Here is a 23,509-nt window from a genome sequence, read left to right on the forward strand (position 1 = left end):
TATAACTTGTTACAAAACATGCAGTCAATGCATTTACATACCTTTTTCTACAACACTAAATTTGCGACGAAAAATACCAACTACGTTTGAAGCTGTAAATGTATATTCACCGAACATGTGCCTTTTCAAATGTTCTATTGATATATTAGATGAACTAGATAATCCATCAGTGGTACTTGTAGAATTAATGGCACTATTGTTGCAAACGTCGATGTTCTCCTGTGCTACAAATGTCCATTTTATCATTGGATATGGATTGCTCTTCACTGAAATTGTTATGAACAGATGATAATTTTCTAATATTGTTATGTACGACGGTGAGATGTATCTTGCAGTGTCTAGGAAAGGTTTATCTAAAAACAAAATATAAAAATATACAACTATGTTTCATTTTTATTTCAAAATCTATATTTGAGCTTGATTCACTATTTTGTACTTGAATGTATCAAGCAGCGGACGAAGGACGATGTATGTATATGCAGAGGTAGATAACAAATAGATTAAGGTGTTAAAACTTATTCCGTAGTATACCCATGCCCCATTGATTTAATTTTTCTTTACTTAAAGCATCAGTCTCAATCGTTCATAAAAGGATAAACTAGTGACGTTATTTTGATTGGAGATCTTGTGGTACAAACCAAGAGGCTCAATAGGGATATATAAAGGCAACAGTAGTATACCGCTGTTCAAAACTCATAAATCCATGGACAAAAAACAAAATCGGGGTAACAAACTAAAACCGAGGGAAAAGCATTAAATATAAGAGGAGAACAACGACATAACACTAAAATGTAACACACATAGACAAAATCCCACGAGAATAACAAATATAACATATATATATATATAACATCAAAACCAAATACATGAATTTGGGATAGACAAGTACCGTGACACGTCTTATCGCAATGTGAATTTACACTCAAAAATAAGAGAAAACAAACGACACGAAGTTAATAATGTAATACACACAGAAACGAACTATAATATAACAATGGCCATATTCCTGACTTGGTACAGGGCATTTTTAAAGGAAAAAATGGTGGGTTGAACCTGGTTTTGTGGCATGCCAAACCTCGCACTTTTATGGCCATGTGAAATATAACATCAAAATGACAACACAGGACTACAATATAAATAAATTGGAGAACGCAATTGACAAAGAATCACACGAACAACAGCCAACAAAAGGCAACAAGTTCAAAATTTTAATACGCCAGAAGTGTATTTTGTCCACACAAGACCTACGTGTGACGCCCAGATACAAAAGTTTGAAAGCCGAAACGAGTACAAAGTTGAACAGCATCGAGGACCAAAAGATCAAAAAGGTTGTGTCAAAAACGGCAAGGGTTTTCTGTTAGTTACCAGAAAATTCCTATAATTAAGAATTATTTATACTTTTGCAAACAGTAAATTTTATAAAATGAATATTCAAAAGATGTACATGATAAAACTGAAGTATTAACTAATTACAGGAAACAACTGAAATACATTTGAAACACAAAAGTAGACACATCCGAATAAGTTTAAACCTCTACGCCAAGTGACGTCCTATTTGAAACTGAAAAATGACGAAAAAATAACATCATTTGAATTGTAAAACAGATCATCAAAAAATGAAAAATGACGTCACATAAGAATGAATAAGATAGAATTAGGATTGATTTAAGATTATATATTTGAACTAAATACTGATATTGCATTTAATAACAAAGCACATTTTATAATATAAAAGGTTATTCATTAACAAATTTGTACATTTAAATGAACATTATCGTAATCATGTCAGATTAGCAAAGTATAACCTAACATTGCTAGTTAAAATGCAGGTCAATGAATGCTATAAAAATGAAGTAATAAATATGATAAATTCGGATGAAAAATTGTAAAGGGATAGGTCAAAATCTTACAAAATCAAACGTTCTACTTTTAAGACCAACAGAAAAAATGATACTGTCATATTTCTGAATTGGATCAGGCGTTTTGTAATATAAGGATCGGTTTGTATTAGAAATGTTCTGTAATTTGTTGGATATAGACTTACAAATATTAGTAAAGACCATTTTACCTTCTTTTTAAAGAAAAAAAAGCAGAATATCAGAGGTCCCACACACAAAATTCACAAAAATAATATAGGTTAAACTTACAGTAGACAACTAAAGTATGCTGTATAGTTGGATTGTATGATGAAATAATGTGTGTTGCTATACACGAGCATACTTTGTTGTTGTCACTTTTGTCCACAAAAAATTCGACACTATAGGATGCCGTGTTTCCTGTTGTAAGGTTTTTTAGGGTTCCAGTACAGTTCCAGGACAATACGGGTAGAGGATTACCGCCATATATCGAACATACTAGTTGCATTGTATTTCCAGAAATAATACCGCCAGTAGGCATCTGTTGTATAATCGGGATATTGTCAGGAACATCTGGAATGAAAACATTAGAAACATATTTCTAATTAGGATGATCAAAAACTAATTTCTAAGCTTCTAGTTTGATTTTGTGTCCTTGCTTTTTTTTCGAAAAATTGTTTTTTGAGATTTAAGAATAAAACTGACCGGCATAGGTGTTAAACGCCTCAAAATAATTAAGAGGTATTCGTAGTTTGTAATGTTTGGTTTGGTTTATTTCTGAAGAAGATAAAATCCGAAAAATTTTGACGAAAGTACCAAATTTATCAAAAGTAATTTTCATTCACATATGTTTTCAGTTTTCACTTTTCCATATCCCTTGTATATGGATGAGGCTGAGTAACAACGTTAACATTGCCAATTTTCTGCACCAGATGCGCCTTTTAACAATAAATGCCTCTTTAGTGATTATCGAGGCCAAAATATTTGATTATCAAAAGCTTATCAAAAGATGGTTCTATCATCCATAAAGGTACAAAAAGTATAATTATAGCCAAAGCTGGGCAAGGGATCAGAACTTTGCATGAAAGAGATACATTCCTTAATTTAAAATTATTTCTAACATTTTGTAACAGCAAAACTTAATTTAAAAAAAAATGTGTTCGTACGCGTGGTATTACCGAACTACATGCTACTGGGTCAGTCATATCCTCAGGGACTAACTATCAGTACAGCGGCAGAGTCATTGGCTCAGTGGTAGTAATAACATAAACGGTACCAATTTTGATTCGCCAGATATGCATTTCGACAATGCTCGAGGCCGACATATTTGAAAATCAAAAGTTTCTTAAAATGATGAAGAGCTATTATCCCAAAGCTACAACAAGTATAGTCAAAGTCATGCAAGGAATTGGAATTTTGCATAAGGGAGATACATTCCTTTTTTTTAATTTTTTTTACATTTTGTTACTGTAAAATTTAATGTAAAAACAATCAGTCTTTTCATGCCAGTTCCTAGGTGCTGGCTACAGGGATAGCGATACCCTTAGAGACTAACAGAAGCATCGACCGAATGGAATTAATGAAATTTATAGTACCAATATATCTGAATCAGATGCGCATTTTGACAATAAATGTCTGTTCAAAAATGCCCGAGGTCAAAATATTTAAAAATTGAGGATTCCATGTGTTTTTGGTGTCAGCTCCTGGTAGTCCTACCCTGGTAAAAGGTCAAATTTGTTGAGGAATGATATCAAATATTTGCAAGTGTGGTATAATCTTTAAATAAAGGCAACAGTAGTATACCTCTGTTCAAAACTCATAAAACCATGGACAAAAAACAAAATCGGGTTAACAAAAAACTAAAACCGAGGGAAACGCATTAAATATAAGAGGAGAACAACGACATAACACTAAAATGTAACACACATAGACAAAATCCCACGAGAATAACAAATATAACATATATATATATAACATCAAAACCAAATACATGAATTTGGGATAGACAAGTACCGTGACACGTCTTATCGCAATGTGAATTTACACTCAAAAATAAGAGAAAACAAACGACACAACGTTATGATGTAATACACACAGAAACGAACTATATTATAACAATGGCCATATTCCTGACTTGGTACAGGGCATTTTTAAAGGAAAAAATGGTGGGATGAAGCTGGTTTTGTGGCATGCCAAACCTCGCACTTTTATGGCCATGTGAAATATAACATCAAAATGACAACACAGGACTACAATATAAATAAAATGGAGAACACAATTGACAAAGAATCACACGAACAACAGCCAACAAAAGGCAACAAGTTCAAAATTTTAATACGCCAGAAGTGTATTTTGTCCACACAAGACCTACGTGTGACGCCCAGATACAAAAGTTTGAAAGCCGAAACGAGTACAAAGTTGAACAGCATCGAGGACCAACAGATCAAAAAGGTTGTGCCAAAAACAGCAAGGGTTTTCTGTTAGTTACCAGAAAATCCCTATAATTTAGAATAATTTATACTTTTGCAAACAGTAAATTTTATAAAATGAATATTCAAAAGATGTACATGATAAAACTGAAGTATTAACTAATTACAGGAAACAACTGAAATACATTTATATTAACTATAAAATTATAGGGAAAAATCATGCTACTTTTAAATTGACATCTTTCCAATAATCCATACAAGTGTTTCGTATATTTCTAATGTGGTCCTGTAAATGTTTAACAATTTTGAATTCTTTAAGAATGACATGTATATGTTGTTGTGTCAAGAAAGAAAGCCCCAAGCAACATCGTATTCATGTAGACATGTAAAACAGTTATCGGTTTGTTTAAGTATCCGTTGGAATTTCAACCAATAATGAAAAAGTTGATTTTCCTTCGCTGTATTGAATACCTCAATTACATATGTCACCTAACATACGATCTTATATGACTGGGTCTAATTAGAGCTCCACAAAAACTTTTTGTCAGAACAATGAAAATCACTGTTAACGTATCTGCAAACAAAACCGGGTTTCATTGTTATATGTGGTATCCCTTCGAAAAGTAACTACAACTATGACCCACTTTTATCTCGTTTTACCAATTTTGTCTGTTTGTTTTATTCACACAATGTTGTCAATATGCTGGAATATTATATGACAGTCATACCCGTGAGAGTTTTAGATTGTTATAAAACCAGGTTTAATCCACCATTTTCTACAAAAGAAAATGGCTGTGCCAAGTCAGGAATATGACAGTTGTTATCAATTCTTTTGATGAGTTTGAGCTTTTGATTTTGCAACTTAATTAAGGAGTTTGAAATATAGTATCTTTGTGATTTTACCTTTTACTCAAATGAAACATCAGGGAACGAAATTTATCACCTCATCCTACCTAAATGAGATACACGACGGATGCAACTTGTCGAGAATGATCTGTTCACTTTTCTGGGGCACCTTAAATTTCCCATATGTTTGAAATGAAGATTCGTGTTGTTCTTGGTTCGGTTTTCAGAGCTGTACTTTGTGCTGTGTATTTTTTTTTTCACATTTGCGTTGCTTCTACCAAAAAAACATCTTGTATATCATTTGTCATGAAATAAATTTATTTACTTTCAAAATCTCTCATTCGGTCAAGTTTTAGGGTTATAAGTCCTATATGATCGATAGTTTCCGAAATTTGATATTTTTTTAGGATCTAATAAGAGTCCATTATGATATGAGCGTCACTGATGAGTCTTATGAAGACGAAACGCGCGTCTGGCGTACTACATTATAATCCTGGTACCTTTGATAACTTTTTACACCACTGTGTCGATGCCACTGCTGGTGGACGTGTCGTCCCCAAGGGTATCCCTAGTCCAGTCCACTTCGGTGTAGACATGAATATCATTTGAGTGTCTTTTTATATAAATTTTCTGTTAACAAAACTTTGAATTTTTCGAAAAACTAAGGATTTTCTTATCCCAAGCATGGATTACCTCAATGCTCTTCAACTTTGTACTTTTTTGGCTTTATAAATATTTTGATACAAGCGTCACTGATGAGTCTTATGAAGACGAAACACGCGTCTGGTGTAATAAATTATAATCCTGGTACCTTTGATAACTATGTACACCACTGGGTCGATGCCACTGCTGGTGGGCGTTTCGTCCTCGAGTGTATCACCAGTCCAGTGGTCAACACTTCGGTGTTGACATGAATATCAATAAATCGGTCTTTTTTTTATAAATTTCCTGTTAACAAAACTTTGAATTTTTCGAATAACTAAGGATTTTCCTATCCCAGGCATAGATTACCTTAGCCGTATTTGGCACAACTTTTTTAGAATTTTGGATCCTCAATGCACTTCAACTTTGTACTTGTTTAGCTTTATAGATATTTTGATATGAGCGTCACTGATAAGTCTTATGAAGACGAAACGCGCGTCTGGCGTACTAAATTATAATCCTGGTGCCTTTGATAACTATTTACCAATACAAACTTATAAACATAGTTTAAAGGAGTTACACAGCGGTTGTCTATTGTTTGGTAGGTCTCAATGCAAAGTGTTAAAGAAATATATAAATCGAAGATATAGATAATTGCAACAGAAGACAAAAAAAAATCAACGAGAATTACATTTATTTTCTTTCAACGATCAAAATTAAAGAGCATTGAGGACCCAAAATTCCAAAAAAGTTGTGCCAGATACGGCTAAGGTAATCTATTTCTGGGATAAGAAAATCCTTTGTTTTTCGAAAAATTCAAAGTTATGTAACAGAAAATTTATAAAAATTACCATATAATTGATATGCATGCCAACACCGAAGAGCTGACTACTGGCTTGGTGATACTCTCAGTGATGAAACGTCCACCAGCAGTGGTATAGGCCTAGTGGTGTAAATAGTTATCAAAGGTGTCAGGATTATAATTTATTTAATACGCCAGAGGCGCGTTTCGTCTACAAAAAACTAATCAGTGACGCTCTCAGAACCAAATAGTCATAAAGCCAAACAAGTTCAAAGTTAAAGAGCATTGAGGACCTAAAATTCTAAAAACAAATGTGCAAAATACGGTTAAGGTAATCTATTCCTTGGATGAGAAAATCCTTAGTTTTTCGAACAATTCAAAGTTTTGTAATAGGAAATTTTAAAAATGACCATATGAATGATATTCATGTAAACACCCAAGTGTTGACTACTGGGCTGGTGATACCCTCGATAACCGTTTTACATGTAATAATTGATGATCTTTTAACTTTTTCGTGGTTCTTTTTTTCTTTTCTTCAAATTTACGATTTATTCAAAGTTTAATAAATCACAAAATTACTTAAATGAATAAAACCACTTTTTCATACAATCATTGTTTTGAATTTTGTATTCAATCATTCAAAAACTGTTCGTTCTATGTCAAAGTGAAAAAAACAGCATCTAATTTAACTAAAACCCTGATTTTAACTTGATGTATAAATACTTACAGAAAACAACCAACAAATGGTGTACAGATGGTCTGTAAGATAAAACAGGATGATAGAAAACAGAACAGGTACATATCATGTTGTTGTTAGCTTTATTTACCGAAAACGCAACACTGTATGACGCTTCGCTTCCTTTTGTTTTGATAGTCTTTATACCAGTACAGTTCCAAGACAGAATTGGTAATGGATTTCCTCCTGATACTGTACATGTTAACATCAAATTATCACCAGTGATTATATTCCCAGCAGGTATCTGTTGTATACTTGGTCCTGTATCAGGGGCATCTGAAAAAGATACAATATATTTTTCTACGGCAAAATTTGTAAAAACTATAGGCTTACTGTGAATAAGCTGTGGATGTGCGAAATTGGTGTTCATTTGGCTACTTTTGATGTAGCAAAGCGGTTTGATTTAATACCCAAAAAATACATTCATCATATATACTAGGATTTTGTACGGTAGACGCCTGCTTTAAAAGAATCACCAGTGACGTCCGAATAAAAAACATACTAAAGGGAAATGAAGTACGACATTTAAAAGACCAGGACAAAACAGTCATAATGGTTTTATCAAATGCAGCTTATGAAATGTATAACCATATTAATGATATTGCATGTCAACCCATAAAGTGCTGAGAACTAAGTTAAACTCTCGGGGAGGATGGGGGCTGCAGATTTTGTAAATAAGCACAGTATAGAGTAAAAATTGTAAACCAGACGCGTGTTTAAGACTTCAAATGACCCATCAGTGACGCTCGAATCGAAACCTACCTGGTGTGTCAAATCGTAGTCATAAAATTGAGAATGGAAATGGGGAATGTGTTAAAGCGACAAAAACCCGACCATAGAGCAGCCAACAGCTGAAGGACACCAGCAGGTCTTCAATGTAGCGAAAATCCCCAGCACCCAGAGGCGTCCTTCAGCTGGCCCCTTAAAATATGTATACTAGTACAGTGAAAATGGACGTCATATTAAACCCCGAATCATACACAAGAAACTAAAATTATAAATCATATAAGACTAACAAAGGCCAGAGGCGCCTGACTTTGGACAGGCGCAAAATTGCGTCGGGGTTAAACATGTTTGTGAGATCTCAACCCGTCCCTTATACCTCTAGCCAATGTAGAAAAGTAAACGCATAACAATATGAACATTAAACTTCAGTTCAAGAGAAGTCCGAGTCCGATGTCAGAAGATGTAACAAAAAAAAATAAACAAAATGACAATAATACATAAATAACAACAGACGTCTAGCAGTTAACTGACATGCCAGCTCCAGACCTTAATTAAACTAATTCAAAGATTATGTCTTCATCATATGAATATCAGGCACAATCCCTCCCATTAGAGGTTTAGTTTCATACTATCATAAAATATATGAGAATAACATAACCCGTGTCATGCCAACAACTGTTTTTTTAATAAATGTGTTTAGTTCCGTTGCAAAGACCCTATAAGTGAATCAATATTAAAGCCAAAATATGCAATCTTTAATGACCTGACAACAGTATCGTAACTATATCCCTTCTTAATAAGTCTGTTTAAAGGTATTGTAAGCTTTTGAGGTGAAAACTGAACTGACAGTTTTGTACTATGTAAAGAATATTACCATAAAAGATTGGATGTGAAATACCTGAACGTATAAGATGTCTGCATGTTGAGTTATATATACGAATTATTTTCTTATACCGATGATAAAATTGAGTAAATATTTTGATTAGTTTGTGATATCAAAAACCTTGGTGTAATATTTTTTTCGGTAATACATAAATTTCTCACTCTAAAATCTAATACGTTGTTACATACACGAGCGAAGCGTTCAAGTTGAGATATATAAACACCATAAGATAGTGACAAGGGAACGTCACAATTTAAAATTGGATATTTAACGATAGGAAATGAAAAATCATCTCTTTTATCATAACTTTTTGTATTAAGCTTCCCGTTAATCATGTTAATGATATAGATATCAAGATCGAGGAAAGGGCAGTGGTCATTATTAGTATAAGCTTCATTTAAAGTAAAACAGGATAAATTTCCTTAATATACATACTGAAGTCGCCATTACTGTGAGCCAACATATTATCCTAATATCTAAAAGTATTGTTAAATTTTTGCATCAAATGTTGTTTTGATGGGTTTTTGCTAATTTTAGTCATAAATTGTAACTCATAACAATACAAAAACAGGTTCGCAATAAGTGGTGCACAGTTAGTCTCCTTTGGAATTCAAATATCTTGACGATATACGGAATCCTCAAAGCGAACAAAAATGTTATCAAGTAAAAATTCAAGCACAAATATAGTATCAAAGTATGTCCAATTAACATAGTTCTTTTGTTTATTGCTACTAAAAACTGACCTAAAAGATTTTGAACGTATGTACTCGCATTCTGACTTTGTAAATGCCCAGCTTATTAGGGATCTGATTTTTTTCTTAATAAGAATATGAGGCAAAGTGGTATATAGGGTAGAAAAAACTTTGAACAGATTCAGAATCACCAATATTAGCATGCAATTTATCAAGTACTTCCAACGAGTTTTTGACACTCCAAAAATAATTAATTCCACTATTTTCAAAGGCCTATTTGAACAATTTATTATCAAATTTTGTATTGTACCCACTGTACTAGTAAGTAGAACAGACAATTTAGTAGTGGAACAGTGGCTTGAAGATGAAATAAATCTATATTTGTAAGGTTGTTTGTGTAGCTTCGGAAGCTAGTACATAGTTGAGACTTTCATTATATTTGGTTCTGCTTGTAAAGAAGTAGCTTAAAGTTTGTGTTTGTTACAGATGTGTTTTTTTTCTGAAAATGAAGTCAGTTTGAATGTTGGTGAATTCGTGATGTCCTTTTGCAGAACCTCAATATAAAACTTACGTCAAACAATAATGATATTATTAGCAGCCTTATCAGCCGGGCCAAAAACAAATTCCTTGACTAGTTCTTTTAGTTTATGTTTGATACGCAAAATAGGGGTTTTATGGTTGTTGTTAATAGTAAAATTTCTTTAAAATGTTATATACGAATATCAACTATCTTCATAACTGAATGAAAAAAAGAGTCCAAAGATTTTTTGTCAGCTTTTTCCCGTTTTACCCATTTCAAACAGTAAGTACGGAGTGAGTCGTGGGTGATATTACGACACTCATTCCAATTAATAATTGACGGGGGACGATATTTAGGTCCTTTACTGAGGACTGATTTTAACTCTTTGTTGCAAACGATGTTAAGGTCTGTTATGACATGGGAAACCGGGCCATACGTGTTTTCAGAATTCGTGCAATTACAGGACACAGGTGTATTTTCATTGATATTTACATCTTTACAAAATTGGCTTTAGTTAAACAAATATTTCCGGGAAGATTTCTTGTAAATAAAACAAATAAGAGGGAGTTCAGTATTATCAAAATATCCAGGAATTTGGTCTTTAACAGAATGGTCGTTAAAAATACCGGCAATATTTACAAAATCAAAACCTTTATTGACATACTTTATTTTTATAAAATGCTTTTCATGATCTTCAGGGGAAACAGTTTAGAATGACAGTATGCCATTATAATTTGAACAATTTCACACTTAGGACTGCAATATGAAATAGTGTTGCAATCCTCTTAAATTTTATTTTAATTATTTATAGGCAACGAACAGAGCTTGGTTAACAGATAATGTCTGCCGTTGTTTTTTTGAAATAGAAATAAGGTCCGAAATATTTGTATGGTTGGTCCGAATTTTTTTTTTTTTTTTTTTATTGCAATTTTTCTATGTCCATGAGAACGGTTTTAGAAGAGGGACGAACGATACCAAAGGACAGTCAAACTCATAAATCGAAAATAAACTGACAACGCCATGGCTAAAAATGAAAAAGACAAACAGACAATAGTACACATGACACAATATAGAAAACTAAAGAATAACCAACACGAACCCCACCAAAAACTAGGCGTGAAACTATATCCAAAATTTATAAACAGAATCGGTTCAAGATATAGTACCGATTCTCATGATATTGTGACAAATCTGGACTGTTGATTGTTATTATTCAATGTGTTATTAATTGTATTTAAACATATATTTATTTAAATATTGCGGGTGCTCAACTTCTCTGGAGTGCACAAACACTGATAAATGCATTTACTTTCATACTCATGATTTTAACCATTTATACTTTGTAAGCGATAAGGGCCAGTTTTATATTTTTATCTTGGTAATGTTTACCTATGAAATACTTTGATTATCCCGTCATATAGTGATTTATTTTAACAAATCTTGTCGGTAGATTCAACTTGTTTACACCTGTCATGACACCATTCTGTACTTTCACTTTGCGATCTCATATTATTATTTGTTTAAGTAAACACTTTATCAATGCAGATTAATTACGTATTTATTATGTTTGTGCTTCCCTTTTCATTAACATTGTCTAAATTTATGATAGAACAGGGTTTTCATTGATCTCGTTTAAGCATTATATCTAATGCGTAAAGTTGTGTTAATTTCACATAAGTTCATACGCCGTATTGAGAAAGGAATTTACTGTCCGTATAAAAACAGCATTATATAGAAATATTCTTTTAGTTTTATACGCTTTTAAACATAATTCGGGCAAGAAGGACAAAGTTAGGACAACTTAAGGTGGAAACTAACACTACAGGGAGATAACTCTGTAAAGTCAGCTAAACGTTTTAATTACGTTGTGTTGTAAAAGGAATATTAAGCTTCTCAATGATCAAAATTGGTGTTTGTCAAACTGCTATATAACCAGTGTAAATTTTGACAAAACGGTTGATTCAAAATTTTTGAAATTTTTATATTTTTGTTAAAGGGTCAAAGTAAATACTTAAACAAAATTTTATGAAAATTAAACGAGCCAAATTAATTTTAGTGAAAGTGTTAGGTACCACCTTAATAGTGTTTCCTTATTTAAGAAAAACGAATTCTGTTTGTCTTTATAAACGTTTCTAGCCAAAAGACATAAGCAACCTTGCTTTTGATTGGATGATTTGATGTTTACTCTTACGTCATCGTTTGTCCCAAAAAGACATAAATAGGATCTTGAAGATAAACCTGGCATTCTGAATTCAGCTTTTGAACTGTTAACTACATTATATTGACCACCCAATGCAATGTTTTGACTGTTGAATGATTAATGTGTATTTGTTGTGTATTATATTGAAAGAAGAAATGAAAATACTGTTGAAATAAATATCATTGTAACATGTGTAATGTTTATTACAAATCTGTTTCTTTACACTGCCGTTGATTCCACTCCTCCCGAATGATGGTTATACAGTTTATATCAACCCTAGGTTTGTTACAATCTCATTATTAAGACCGAGAGGGTAGACTGTCTGTGATTTTTTAATCCAATTTATTTCAAATATTTTCCGTGATCGTACAAACTTTGATTGATATTTACCAGGCTGTGTATTTACTACTTATAAAGGTTGAACTGTTAAACATTTAATAGGATGACTGTGCTTCTTAAGATGTTGATAATTATCAACTCATCATAGATACCAGGACTAAATTTTGTAAGTATACGCCAGACGCGCATTTTGTCTACAAAAGACTCATCAGTGACGCTCGAATCCAAAAAAGTTAAAAAGGCAAAATACAGTACAATGTTGAAGAGCATCAAGGACCAAAATTCCTAAACATTTTGCCAAATACAGCTAAGGTAATCTATGCCTGAGGTACAAAAAGTCTTAGTTTTTCAAAAATTCAAAATTTTGTAAGCAATTAATTTATAAATATGACCATATCAATGATAATTCATGTCAGCACAAAAAAGTGCTGACTACTGGGGTGGTGATACCCTCGGGGGAATAAATCTCCGACAGCAGTGGCATCGACCCAGTGGTTGTGAATAAACTCATCATAGATACCAGGACTAAATTTGTATATATATATATGTCAACGCGCGTTTCGTCTACAAAAGACTCATCAGTGACGCTAGAATCCAAAAAGTTCAAATACAGTACGAAGTTGAAGAGCATTAAGGATCAAAATTCCTAAACGTTTTGCCAAATACAGCTAAGGTTCTAATGATACTTTTGAATTTATTTGGTCTTTTAAAACGATATAGGTGTTCTTGCGTGCGTTTAGATAAATATCGTCCAGTTTCACCTACGTACTAAATACCGCATCCCGGTTTGTTTCATATGAGTAAATAAATAATACTCTTTGTTTTTCTAGTTATATCAGTTTTAAAATTTAAAGAAAATGTGCGACCATTAAACATGGACCTTACCGTATTGTTGGTGGAAAGACGTGGATATGTAAGTCAGTTTTTGGCATGACACTTATCAATAGTAACCACGATTTGTATTGTTAAAAATGTTAGCGATGGTAGGATTTTTGGATAAGCGATTTTAAAGATTGAGACGTGATACCCTTTGAACGAGTTTAGTATTTAATATTTTTCCATTTCTAAGCCTCATATCTGTTTGGGGGACGTGGATTTATCAGAAAGGAGCAACGACTGGCGCCCAGAATATGAACCAACACACAGTAAATTGAATAATGTGAAAATGAGAAAACTGTTCGGTTAAAGACGTCAAAGGCTTTTTGTCATAAATTACCCGACAAATTTAACAATCGATAGGGTATATCAATGTTCTGACTAACGTCTAAATAAATAGATGTATGGGGCTGAATATTAAAATACCACTTTTTGATAAATATTCCTAAAGTAATAAACACAGAGAGGTTCTAGCTCGGACACACACTCCAAAATCTAGTATAACATAAGAGCATAAACCTTAAGCACGGGGAAGCACTTTACTGTCTCCACACGGCATTAAAGACAAACTCTGTAAAAATAAAATTGAGAAAGGAAATGGGGAATGTGTCAAAGCGAAAAAAAAAACAACCCTAGAGCAGTCAACAGCCAAAGGCCACCAATGGGTCTTAAATGTAGCGAGAAACTCCAGCACCAGGAGGCGTCCTTCAGCTGGCCCCTTAAAATATGTATACTAGTTCAGTGATAATGGACGTCATACTAAACTCCGAATTATACACAAGACACTAAAATTAAAAATCATACAAGACTAACAAAGGCAAGAGGCTCCTAACTTGGGACATGCGCAAAATGCGGCGGGGTTAAACATGTTTTTGGAGGATGACCTTTACGTTGAAGAATAAAAGCCACAGACAATCATGTGAGTCACCAATTTTTAAATTCTATGCGTATCTTACAAAACAAAGTAGGGATCTTTTGACCTTCAAAGTTATTACGTGTTAACAAAACTGACATATGACACTGTCAATATACACAGCTTAGAAATTTTCTTCGATATCTATGTTTTTCAAGAGAAAAAAAACAGAATACAAAAGAGAGCCTCCACACACAAAATTTCACAAACGTAATATTAGTTTAACTTACAGTGAACAATCAAAGTATGCTGAATAATTGGATTGTATAGTGAAATAATGTGTGTGGCTATACAAGAGCACACTTTGTTGTTGTCACTTTTGTCCACAATAAATTCGACACTATAGGATGCCATGATTCCTGTTGTAAGGTTTTTTAGGGTTCCAATACAGTTCCAGGACAATATGGGTAGAGGATTACCGCCATATGTTGAACATGCTAGTTGCACTTTATTTCCAGAAATAATACCGCCGGTAGGCATCTGTTGTATAATCGGGACCTTTTCAGGAACATCTGGAATGAAAACATTGGAAACATATTTCTGATTAATATGATCAAAAACTAATTTCTATGCTACTTGTTTGATTTTGTGTCCTTTTTTGTTTTGTATTTGAAAAGGTTGTTTTATGCGATATAAGTAAATACATACCGGTATAAGGACTTGAGGCCTCAAAATTATTTAGAGGTTTTAGTAGTTTGAAATGTTTGGGTTTGAGCGTTTCGGGTGAAGATAAATCAAGGAAAATAATTTGATATGTTTCCAATGTGGTCCTTTAAATGTAAAACACTTATGAATTTGTTAACAATGACTCTTATATTTGATACGTTTCCCTCAGTTTTAGTTTTTAACCCGGATTCGTTTTTTTCTCTATTGATTTATGTATTTCGAATAGCGGTATACTACTGTTGCCTTTATTTACACTACAAACCATTAAAAGTCTGAAATGGCCTATATCTGTACTCGACCAGTCTGAATTCGTCTGTGATTTACTTGATAATACTCGACTGTAGTCTGAACCATACTTAACAGTATGAATGTGTACTTGACCAGTACTTAACCGTTTTATACGAGTCTGAACTGTACTCGGCCAAGTTTGAACCGTACTCGACCTAGTCTCAACCATACTCGACCTAGTCTGAACTATACTCGACCAAGTCTTAACCAAACTAGACCTATTCTTTGTATCTATTAACTGAATTTTATCAATTTAGGATATTTTTTTTTAATAAAAATGAAATTTAAACAACAACTTGAAATTCCTGACTTGGTACAGGCATTTTCAAATGTAGAAAATGGTGGTTTAAACCTGGTTCTATAGTAATAAGTGCTTCACAAACACTTGTGTCCAAACCTTAAAAAAAATCAAATTATCAGTTTTCAAAATAAAACTGCTTCATATGAATTGTGAAATGCCATCTAATTTTTAAAGATCACTATCACGAGTTGGTCAACCGTTATGAAAATCACTCTCACAGGAAAAAATGAATATGATTTGACTGCCTGAAGCAGAATCCCAGGCTCTTTTTCTCGTATGAACAATTAACCAACTAGAACTGTCACTTATTTGTACTTACATTAGCAACATGAAAGATGCTACATATAGAGCAGAATCTGTTTACCTTTCAGGAGCAACTGAGATCCCCCAACATTTTGTTGAAAAGGGGATTCGTGTTGCTCTTGGTTTAGTTTTCAGAGCAGGTTTTTGTGTTTTATAATTTTTCAATATCTGTGTGTTGCCTCTACCAGAAATACTCTTGTATATCAATCTTCTTGAAGAACCTTGTTCACTTTCAAAACTTTTCATTGTGTTATTTTAGGATTATAAGTTCTATATGAACGATGGTTTCCGAATTTCTCAGTTAACTTACATGAACCAGCAAGTAACTTAAATTGTCTTAAACAAATTGATGTAAATATACTTACAGAACACAACCAACAAATGGTGTACAGATGGTCTGTATGATAAAACAGGATGATAGAAAACAGAACAGGTACATATCATGTTGCTGTTAGCTTTATTTACCGTAAACGCAACACTGTATGATGATTCGCTTCCTTTTGTTTTGTTAGTCTTTATACCAGTACAGTTCCAAGACAGAATTGGTAATGGATTTCCTCCTGATACTGTACATGTTAACATCAAATTATCACCAGTGATTATATTTCCAGCAGGTATCTGTTGTATACTTGGTCCTGTATCAGGCGCATCTAAATAAGATACAATATATTTTTCAAAGGCAAAATTTGTATTACCTATAAGCTTACCTTGAATATGCTATTGGTGTCCAATATTGATGTTCATTTGGCGACTTTTCATTTGGCGTTCATAAGCATTTTGAAAAATACAAATTTTGGAAAATATTGGGTTTTTTTTAGTGTTGTCAAATTGTACAATTATTACTAACCGGTTACTCGGATAATCGTTCGACCGATTAACCGGTTAACCGGTAGTTTAAGTTCATGTTAGAAGGCCTTTTCTATAGTAAAGTACCCTACAAATGTACGTTATATTATACGATGAATTAGTGTTTGTACTTTGGAATTATCATGCTTGTCTGTGAGAATTCCTGATAAAATCTTGATTTAAATAATCCAATACACCGTATCTACTATGAAAAATAAAAAACCTTTTTGATGTCGTCGAATTGAAAATGTCTGATTCTTTCATTTCCTCTTATGTCTAAGAAAATGATGTGGATTGTTTCAATTTTAAATGATTGCGACTGATACTCGTACCATCAAGTGTACATTTGATACGTTCACGTTGATTTTAAATTCACAATTCTTGCACTATGAAGGCGGCACTTTCAGAAGAAGGTCTACGCAATATGAGATAAAAAATGAAATGTCACATGAAGTAAATCGGAAATCGTAAAATTTAATCAGATTACTGATTTAAAGTTTTTAAAAGAAATATGTATACTAATTATGTCTATTTAATGAATGTGACCTACCGAATCCGACAATTTACCGGATTTGTTATAACATGAGCAACACGACGGGTACCACGTGTGGAGCAGGACATGCTTACCCTTCCGGAGCATCTGAGATTACCCCCAGTTTTTGAAGGGGTTCGTGTTACGTATTCTCTAGTTTTATATGTTGTGACATGTGTTCTACTGTTTGTCTGTCTGTCTTTATCGTTTTTAGCCATGGCGTTGTCAGTTTATTTTCGATTTATGAGTTTGACTGTCCCTCTGGTGTCTATCTCCCCTCTTTTAAGATCTTGCCTCGAGATGATAGACAAGTTGTCTAAGTTCTATTAATTTAATATTTTAGTATTAACAATAACAATCAATAACCTGGACAATAGATTTGTTAGATTAATTATTACGACAATCATTTTTAGACCAAAAGTATTTAATGAATTCAATTCACATTGTCATCAAACATATTAAGATCGAAAATAGTCCGGTTAACCGGTTAACGTTTAATGTATCTGATATTCGGTCCTTCCGATGGTTAACCGATTAACACAACTGTAAACCGTTGATAACACTAATTTATTTATATTCATGACCATAACAATGATAATTCATGTCAACCAAGACTTGAAGAGAACTTGGTGACACCCTCGGAGGGGGTCACCTGCTGTAGCATCGCCCCATATTTTGTAATAATTTTTGTAATAAACACATCTAGACCAAAAATGAAGCATCAAGTGACCCTCATAGGCTCTAATCACAACCTACCTAGCTGTTGTGTCAAATCGTGGTCATGTTTACGGAGAATGACCTTTACGTTGAAGAATAAAAGCCATAGATAATTACCAATGTTTATATTCTATGCGTTATCATATCATTTTGTTGTTCGGTTGTTTTCCTCTTATAGTTGATTAGTTTCTTTCGATGTTAGTTTGTAACCCAGATTTTTTTTTTCGCTTACTCGATTTATGACTTTTTAATAGAAGTTTTGAACTGTTGCTTTTGTTTTACTAATTTCTTTAACTGTCAAAATCTTATTCTTCGCGAATAGCCCTTGTACATGACTTTCTTTCTTTCATTTTGTTTTTCTGATGTTAACCATGTTCAACACGGACTCCAAAGTGTTGCCTACTTAGACCGTGAAATCGTCTGGGGAAACCTTCATCCAGCAGTGTCATTGCTCTTCAACTATGTGTTATTGGATTTGCTTACATGTATTGCTAAAGTAAGTAAGATGACCCTGTGTTAACATCCTCGACGTGTGGTCTTCGGTATATAATGGTTTTATAACTAAGAATACCATATTGCAATTGATTTTTTATTTTCGATACTCGAGCATTTTACCAAATTACATATGAATAAAGATGGCCCAAAACCAAGAAGTCCGGTAATGCATAATAATTGTCTTTCAAATAAAATCTTACTAGTATATGTATTATATCAGTATTACTGTAAAATTGTTACATCAGGGTTTTCGATAGCAAAAACTAGTCAAAACAATTACAGGACAACATTCGTATATTCAATTCAGATATCTTAAACGTTCAAGTATTTCACATCCAAAATTTTTTTTTTTTGATATTCTTTACAAAGCACAAAAAATGTTAGTATTAACTTCAAAAGCTTAACAAACCTTTAAACACACTAATTCGGAAGTGATATAGTTACGATACTGTCGACAGGTCATTAAGGATTGCATATTTTATTAATTATATTGATTCACTAGATTTGCATCGGAAATAAACACATTTATTCTAAATACAGTTGTTGGCATGATACATGGTATGTTTTTCTCGTATATTTTATGATGGAATGATAATAAACAGCCTAACGAGACGGAATGTACTTGATTTATTTATGGTGGAGACATAATCTATCAATCTGTTAAATTGGAGTATGGGGCTGACATGTCAGTACTTGCTAGTAGTCCTTTGTTCGTTTATGTATCATTGTCATTTTGTTAAGTTTCTTTTGTTACCCATTCTGACATCAGACTCGGACTTGTTAAAGCTCAGCTTGCTGTGTGTATTACTATGTTTTTCTCTATTCTACATTGGCTAGAGGTATAGGGCATGGTTGAGATCTCGAAAAAAAATTTAATCCCGCCGCATTTTTGCGCCTGTCCCAAGTCAGGTGCCTCAAGGATTCGTAAGTCTTATGTTGTTTTAATTTTAGTTCATTCATGGATGATTCGGTTTAGTGACGTCCATTTTTACTGAACTAGTGCACAATTATATGTAGAAGTCAGCTAATGACCTCCTCCAGCTGTGGTATTTTCTCCGTTTGATACCCATTGATGGTCTTCTGCTGTTGTTTGTTCTTTGGTCGGGTTTTTGTCTCTTTGACACATTCTTATTTTTATCATTTCTGTATTATTCTAATGTTCTTGTTCTTTTCTCAACTTTATGTAATTATGATATATAATAGTATAGGAACTTGTCCGCTTTTAAATAGATAAACACCTCTTCAACAAAAGGAAACAGTTCAATTGTTAACTTTACAATAGAAAAAGAGATGATTAGAAACGTCATTTATCAAAGAGAAAACAAATCATAGAGATAAACACCAAAAATTGACTTCGCGATAATAAGCATCAATTAATATAAAATAGCAGGAACAATTATTAGTTTAACTTACTTTATTAATTATAAAGTATCACCTCCGATTTTCGAAAATGAAAAACATAACAATCATTAACTCCGATAATGCAAAAAAGAACAAATTTCATTTCAGTGATTAAACCAATAATGGATTAACACTGTATATTTTTCTAAAGACCGAAGTAATTTTCTGATTTTATCCTCTTCAGAAACGCCCAAAACTAAACGTCTGAAAGCCGAGGATGTTTAGGTACCAAACAATATGATGGCCGATATAACTAAAGGGCAACTAATCGAATAGTCAAATCCATCTGAGGTAAGCTTTTGAGGGACTTTTGAATTTTATTATTTTAATGATTGATAAACGGCCAATCTACAAAAGGTATGTTTTGAATCATTTCAATACCGAAGCATTTAATACAGAAATGATACATAACTTTTTCTTTTAAGCTAAACTGATCTATCCATCTTTTTTTATATTTACGAAAGTAAGCATGAATACTCTGATTCTTTGTATTTATATACATCAATTGATTACTTACATATTATTCGAAGTCGTACTCTTTTTGACTCTATATGTGTTCCATTATATTGTCCTATACAGTAGATGTCGACTCCTTCATCAGCTTCGTTTCCTGTATAATTTAGATAGCTATCTACTATTGTTTCATTTATTTGCTCTTCATGTGACGCCAGATCTTCGATATTTTGTCCGTTTCTTGCTTTCCTCCATAATATAACAGATAAAGGCCTGCTAGTTGCGATACACCGGAATGGCCCTGGTGAATCTCTTTTGACATTTCTCAACGTTGTATCAGGGGAAATGCTTATACTTGTCAATGGAACTGCATTAAAAATACAATATTATATTTTGTATCAACTACTTTTAAAGGAGATCAAACGGGGTTATGGGAAAAAACGTCTCGTCCTTTTTCCAAGACCATATTGATAAATATTGCATTGTTGTCTTGTAGTAAAGATTCTCGGTACTGACGTTGTGTATTATCTTAATGACGTGTTATAGTGTTCTTTCATTTGTCTTTTCATATTTTGAACATCTACTTTCTGTTTCGTCCATTTTGTTAATATCTTGTGGCGTGGCTCTTTACTGAAACATTCCGCCATTGTGTTCCTGTTCCATGATCATTTTTTAAATTCGTGTTTTTTTTATTTTTGCCTATGTACATTTGTACTTAGTCCAAATGTCATTAAAACGTATTTAGAATTGTTTTATAGAGATCAAAATAATAGCACAATGTTGACTGATGTATCCCAATATCTTATATTTTTACCTGTATGTTTTGTTCACACATTGTTGCCAATATAGTGAAATTTTATTCGATGTCAAAGAAGTGAGAGGTTTAACTCCCAATAAAACATGTTGGTTTCTTTTTATTTGGATATATTTGAGCTTTTTGATTTGCCTTTTGAAAACTTACCTACCGTTTTGAATCTTGGTATCTTTTTTATCACTATGATCGAATGGGATGGTGTTGGTGAAATATTTTTTCGTTAAACCTATATATGATTATCAGTTGTTTGTAGATTAGTTACACATCTTTCTATTCCTGTTTACGGTAAGACACATTTAATATTTGTTTATCACAGGATAGTGTCGTCAGTTCCAGAGATGACAAGCTGCCATCAATTTTATTTTATTTTATTTGCATTTTAACTGAAAAGTAATGTCAAAGTACTTGGCATTATGAAATTTCCAAAGATTTCTAGAATAATGTTTATCAAACGTAAGGAATTTCATGCCATGACAAACAATAAGACAATAAACTATATAACCAAAAAGGACGTAGAAAATAGCTAAATCCAGTGAGGTCTACTATGCCTGAGTGAGTAGAAACCTTTTTTTCTAATTTCATAAATTATAAATATATAATCTTATAAATGTTTGTTATAAATCATGTCGTTTCGGAGTGCCGACTACGTTTTTGTTTGTATGTTTTTTTAAATAAAAGGGAAATGTTTGCAACTGAAACAGATATAAATAAACCAGGAATAATGAAACAACAAACAACAAACAAATTATTACTATTGAAAACTCAAAAATAATTCATGGAAGTGTAGTAAAAATTAACATTTCATTGAATATGTACTAAATACACGATTCTACACTTGTGAAGAAAACAAACCTTCTCTTTTCAAAAAGATACAATTGCATCGGTTTTTTATGATGTTAGTTTTGAAAGCTATGAAAAATGTTTTGCGAACAAGTTTTTAGTACGTTATCGCGTTCGGCTATATTGTTATTTGTTGTATTTTTCAATGTCCTTTGATATCAACGAATCATCTATATTATTGTAAATTGTTTATTAGTCAAAGTTGAATGAAGTCAAATACTTACTGATAACCATAATAACTACTGAATCAGAAACAAAGATGTCTAAGTCGTTTCCAGTTCCGTACTGAGCTTGGCATGTCACTGTTTGATTATTGTGTTTTTCTGTCACTTTTTTAATTGTAAAAAGAAACGTTCCAAGTGTTGCTCCACAAGTGATTCCATACACATCCTGAAAACCCGACGACAATGGAACAAATAAACATCCATTTTGGTTAAAGAATAATGCAACAGTAGAACTACCTATAGTACTGTCGAAAAACATAACACTTCTCCAATTAGTCTGAACTGTTATAGAACACGTAAACTGGTATACTGTATTTTCTTGTATCTTAGCTGTTGATTGGGGTATAATTGTCACTTTTGGTGTATTCAACGCAACACCTAAAAGAAGGAAAATTTCTATTGTGTTTGTTTTTAGTGTAAAAATCATCAATAATAAAGCAAGAAAAATAGAAGTTTGGTTTAAAATTTCGTATCAAGTTCTGTAAGGCTCTAAATTCGTTTGAGATGATATAATGCTTTATCCGAATTACTTAAATTATCAATTCATTCCATTGGACACATGGTTTGTTAATTTTCACATTTTTTTTTTCATAAGCCACACACCCCCCTTTCCTAATAGAAATATGTGATAGTATAAGCAACGGGTGTTAATGCCTTAAAACCCGCCTGAGCCTGAAGTGTGCCGATTTGGAACCCGCTACTGCCGAGGTTTACCAATTCTTATTTTTACATTATTTCCGTCGTTTTGATGTTGTTATTAGAATTGATCTTAATTTATGACATTTTTTTTAATGAATTGTCCTTTTAATAATATTGTGCTCTCTTAACTCATAAGGCATTCAGTACAATGAATAAAAACAATATTGCCCTTGGATAAGGTGTTTGAGTGATTAACAATAACACACTCTTCTTCTTCGTCTTGGGTAATCTTGGGTAATAACCCCCCTTTTGTGAACATATAGTGTCGAGTGTTACTATCATGTGTAATGGTTTAGTTGAGCAATTTGTCAACAAATGTTAGTTTATTGGTGATTCAAAGACACTTGAATAATATCGATATATCATATTAGATTTACAATGATAAAATTTGATTAACTCAAATTCAGTTTAACTTTTGATCCCATATACAAGTTCGTTGTTATGTATCATTATTTTTTTCGTTCATTATC

At 32.7% G+C, this 23,509-nt stretch overlaps 1 protein-coding gene across 1 annotated transcript in view; it reads right to left on the reverse strand.

The window, feature by feature from the left end:
* The window catches only part of LOC143078465 (nephrin-like), a 34,482-nt gene extending 11,787 nt beyond the window's left edge, over positions 1-22,695 (reverse strand). The window contains exons 1-7 of the mRNA XM_076253325.1: positions 22,341-22,695; positions 20,527-20,829; positions 16,384-16,668; positions 14,691-14,972; positions 7,303-7,587; positions 2,148-2,429; positions 42-353 (exon numbers count right to left, since the gene is read on the reverse strand). Of these exons, the coding sequence (XP_076109440.1) occupies positions 42-353; positions 2,148-2,429; positions 7,303-7,587; positions 14,691-14,972; positions 16,384-16,668; positions 20,527-20,829; positions 22,341-22,599 (2,008 nt within the window). The 5' untranslated portion in view covers positions 22,600-22,695. The remainder of the gene's footprint in view (positions 1-41; positions 354-2,147; positions 2,430-7,302; positions 7,588-14,690; positions 14,973-16,383; positions 16,669-20,526; positions 20,830-22,340) is intronic.
* Positions 22,696-23,509: the final 814 nt, after the last annotated feature.

The sequence above is a fragment of the Mytilus galloprovincialis genome, chromosome 6 (genome assembly GCF_965363235.1).
Source record: "Mytilus galloprovincialis chromosome 6, xbMytGall1.hap1.1, whole genome shotgun sequence".
NCBI classification, from domain to species: domain Eukaryota; kingdom Metazoa; phylum Mollusca; class Bivalvia; order Mytilida; family Mytilidae; genus Mytilus; species Mytilus galloprovincialis.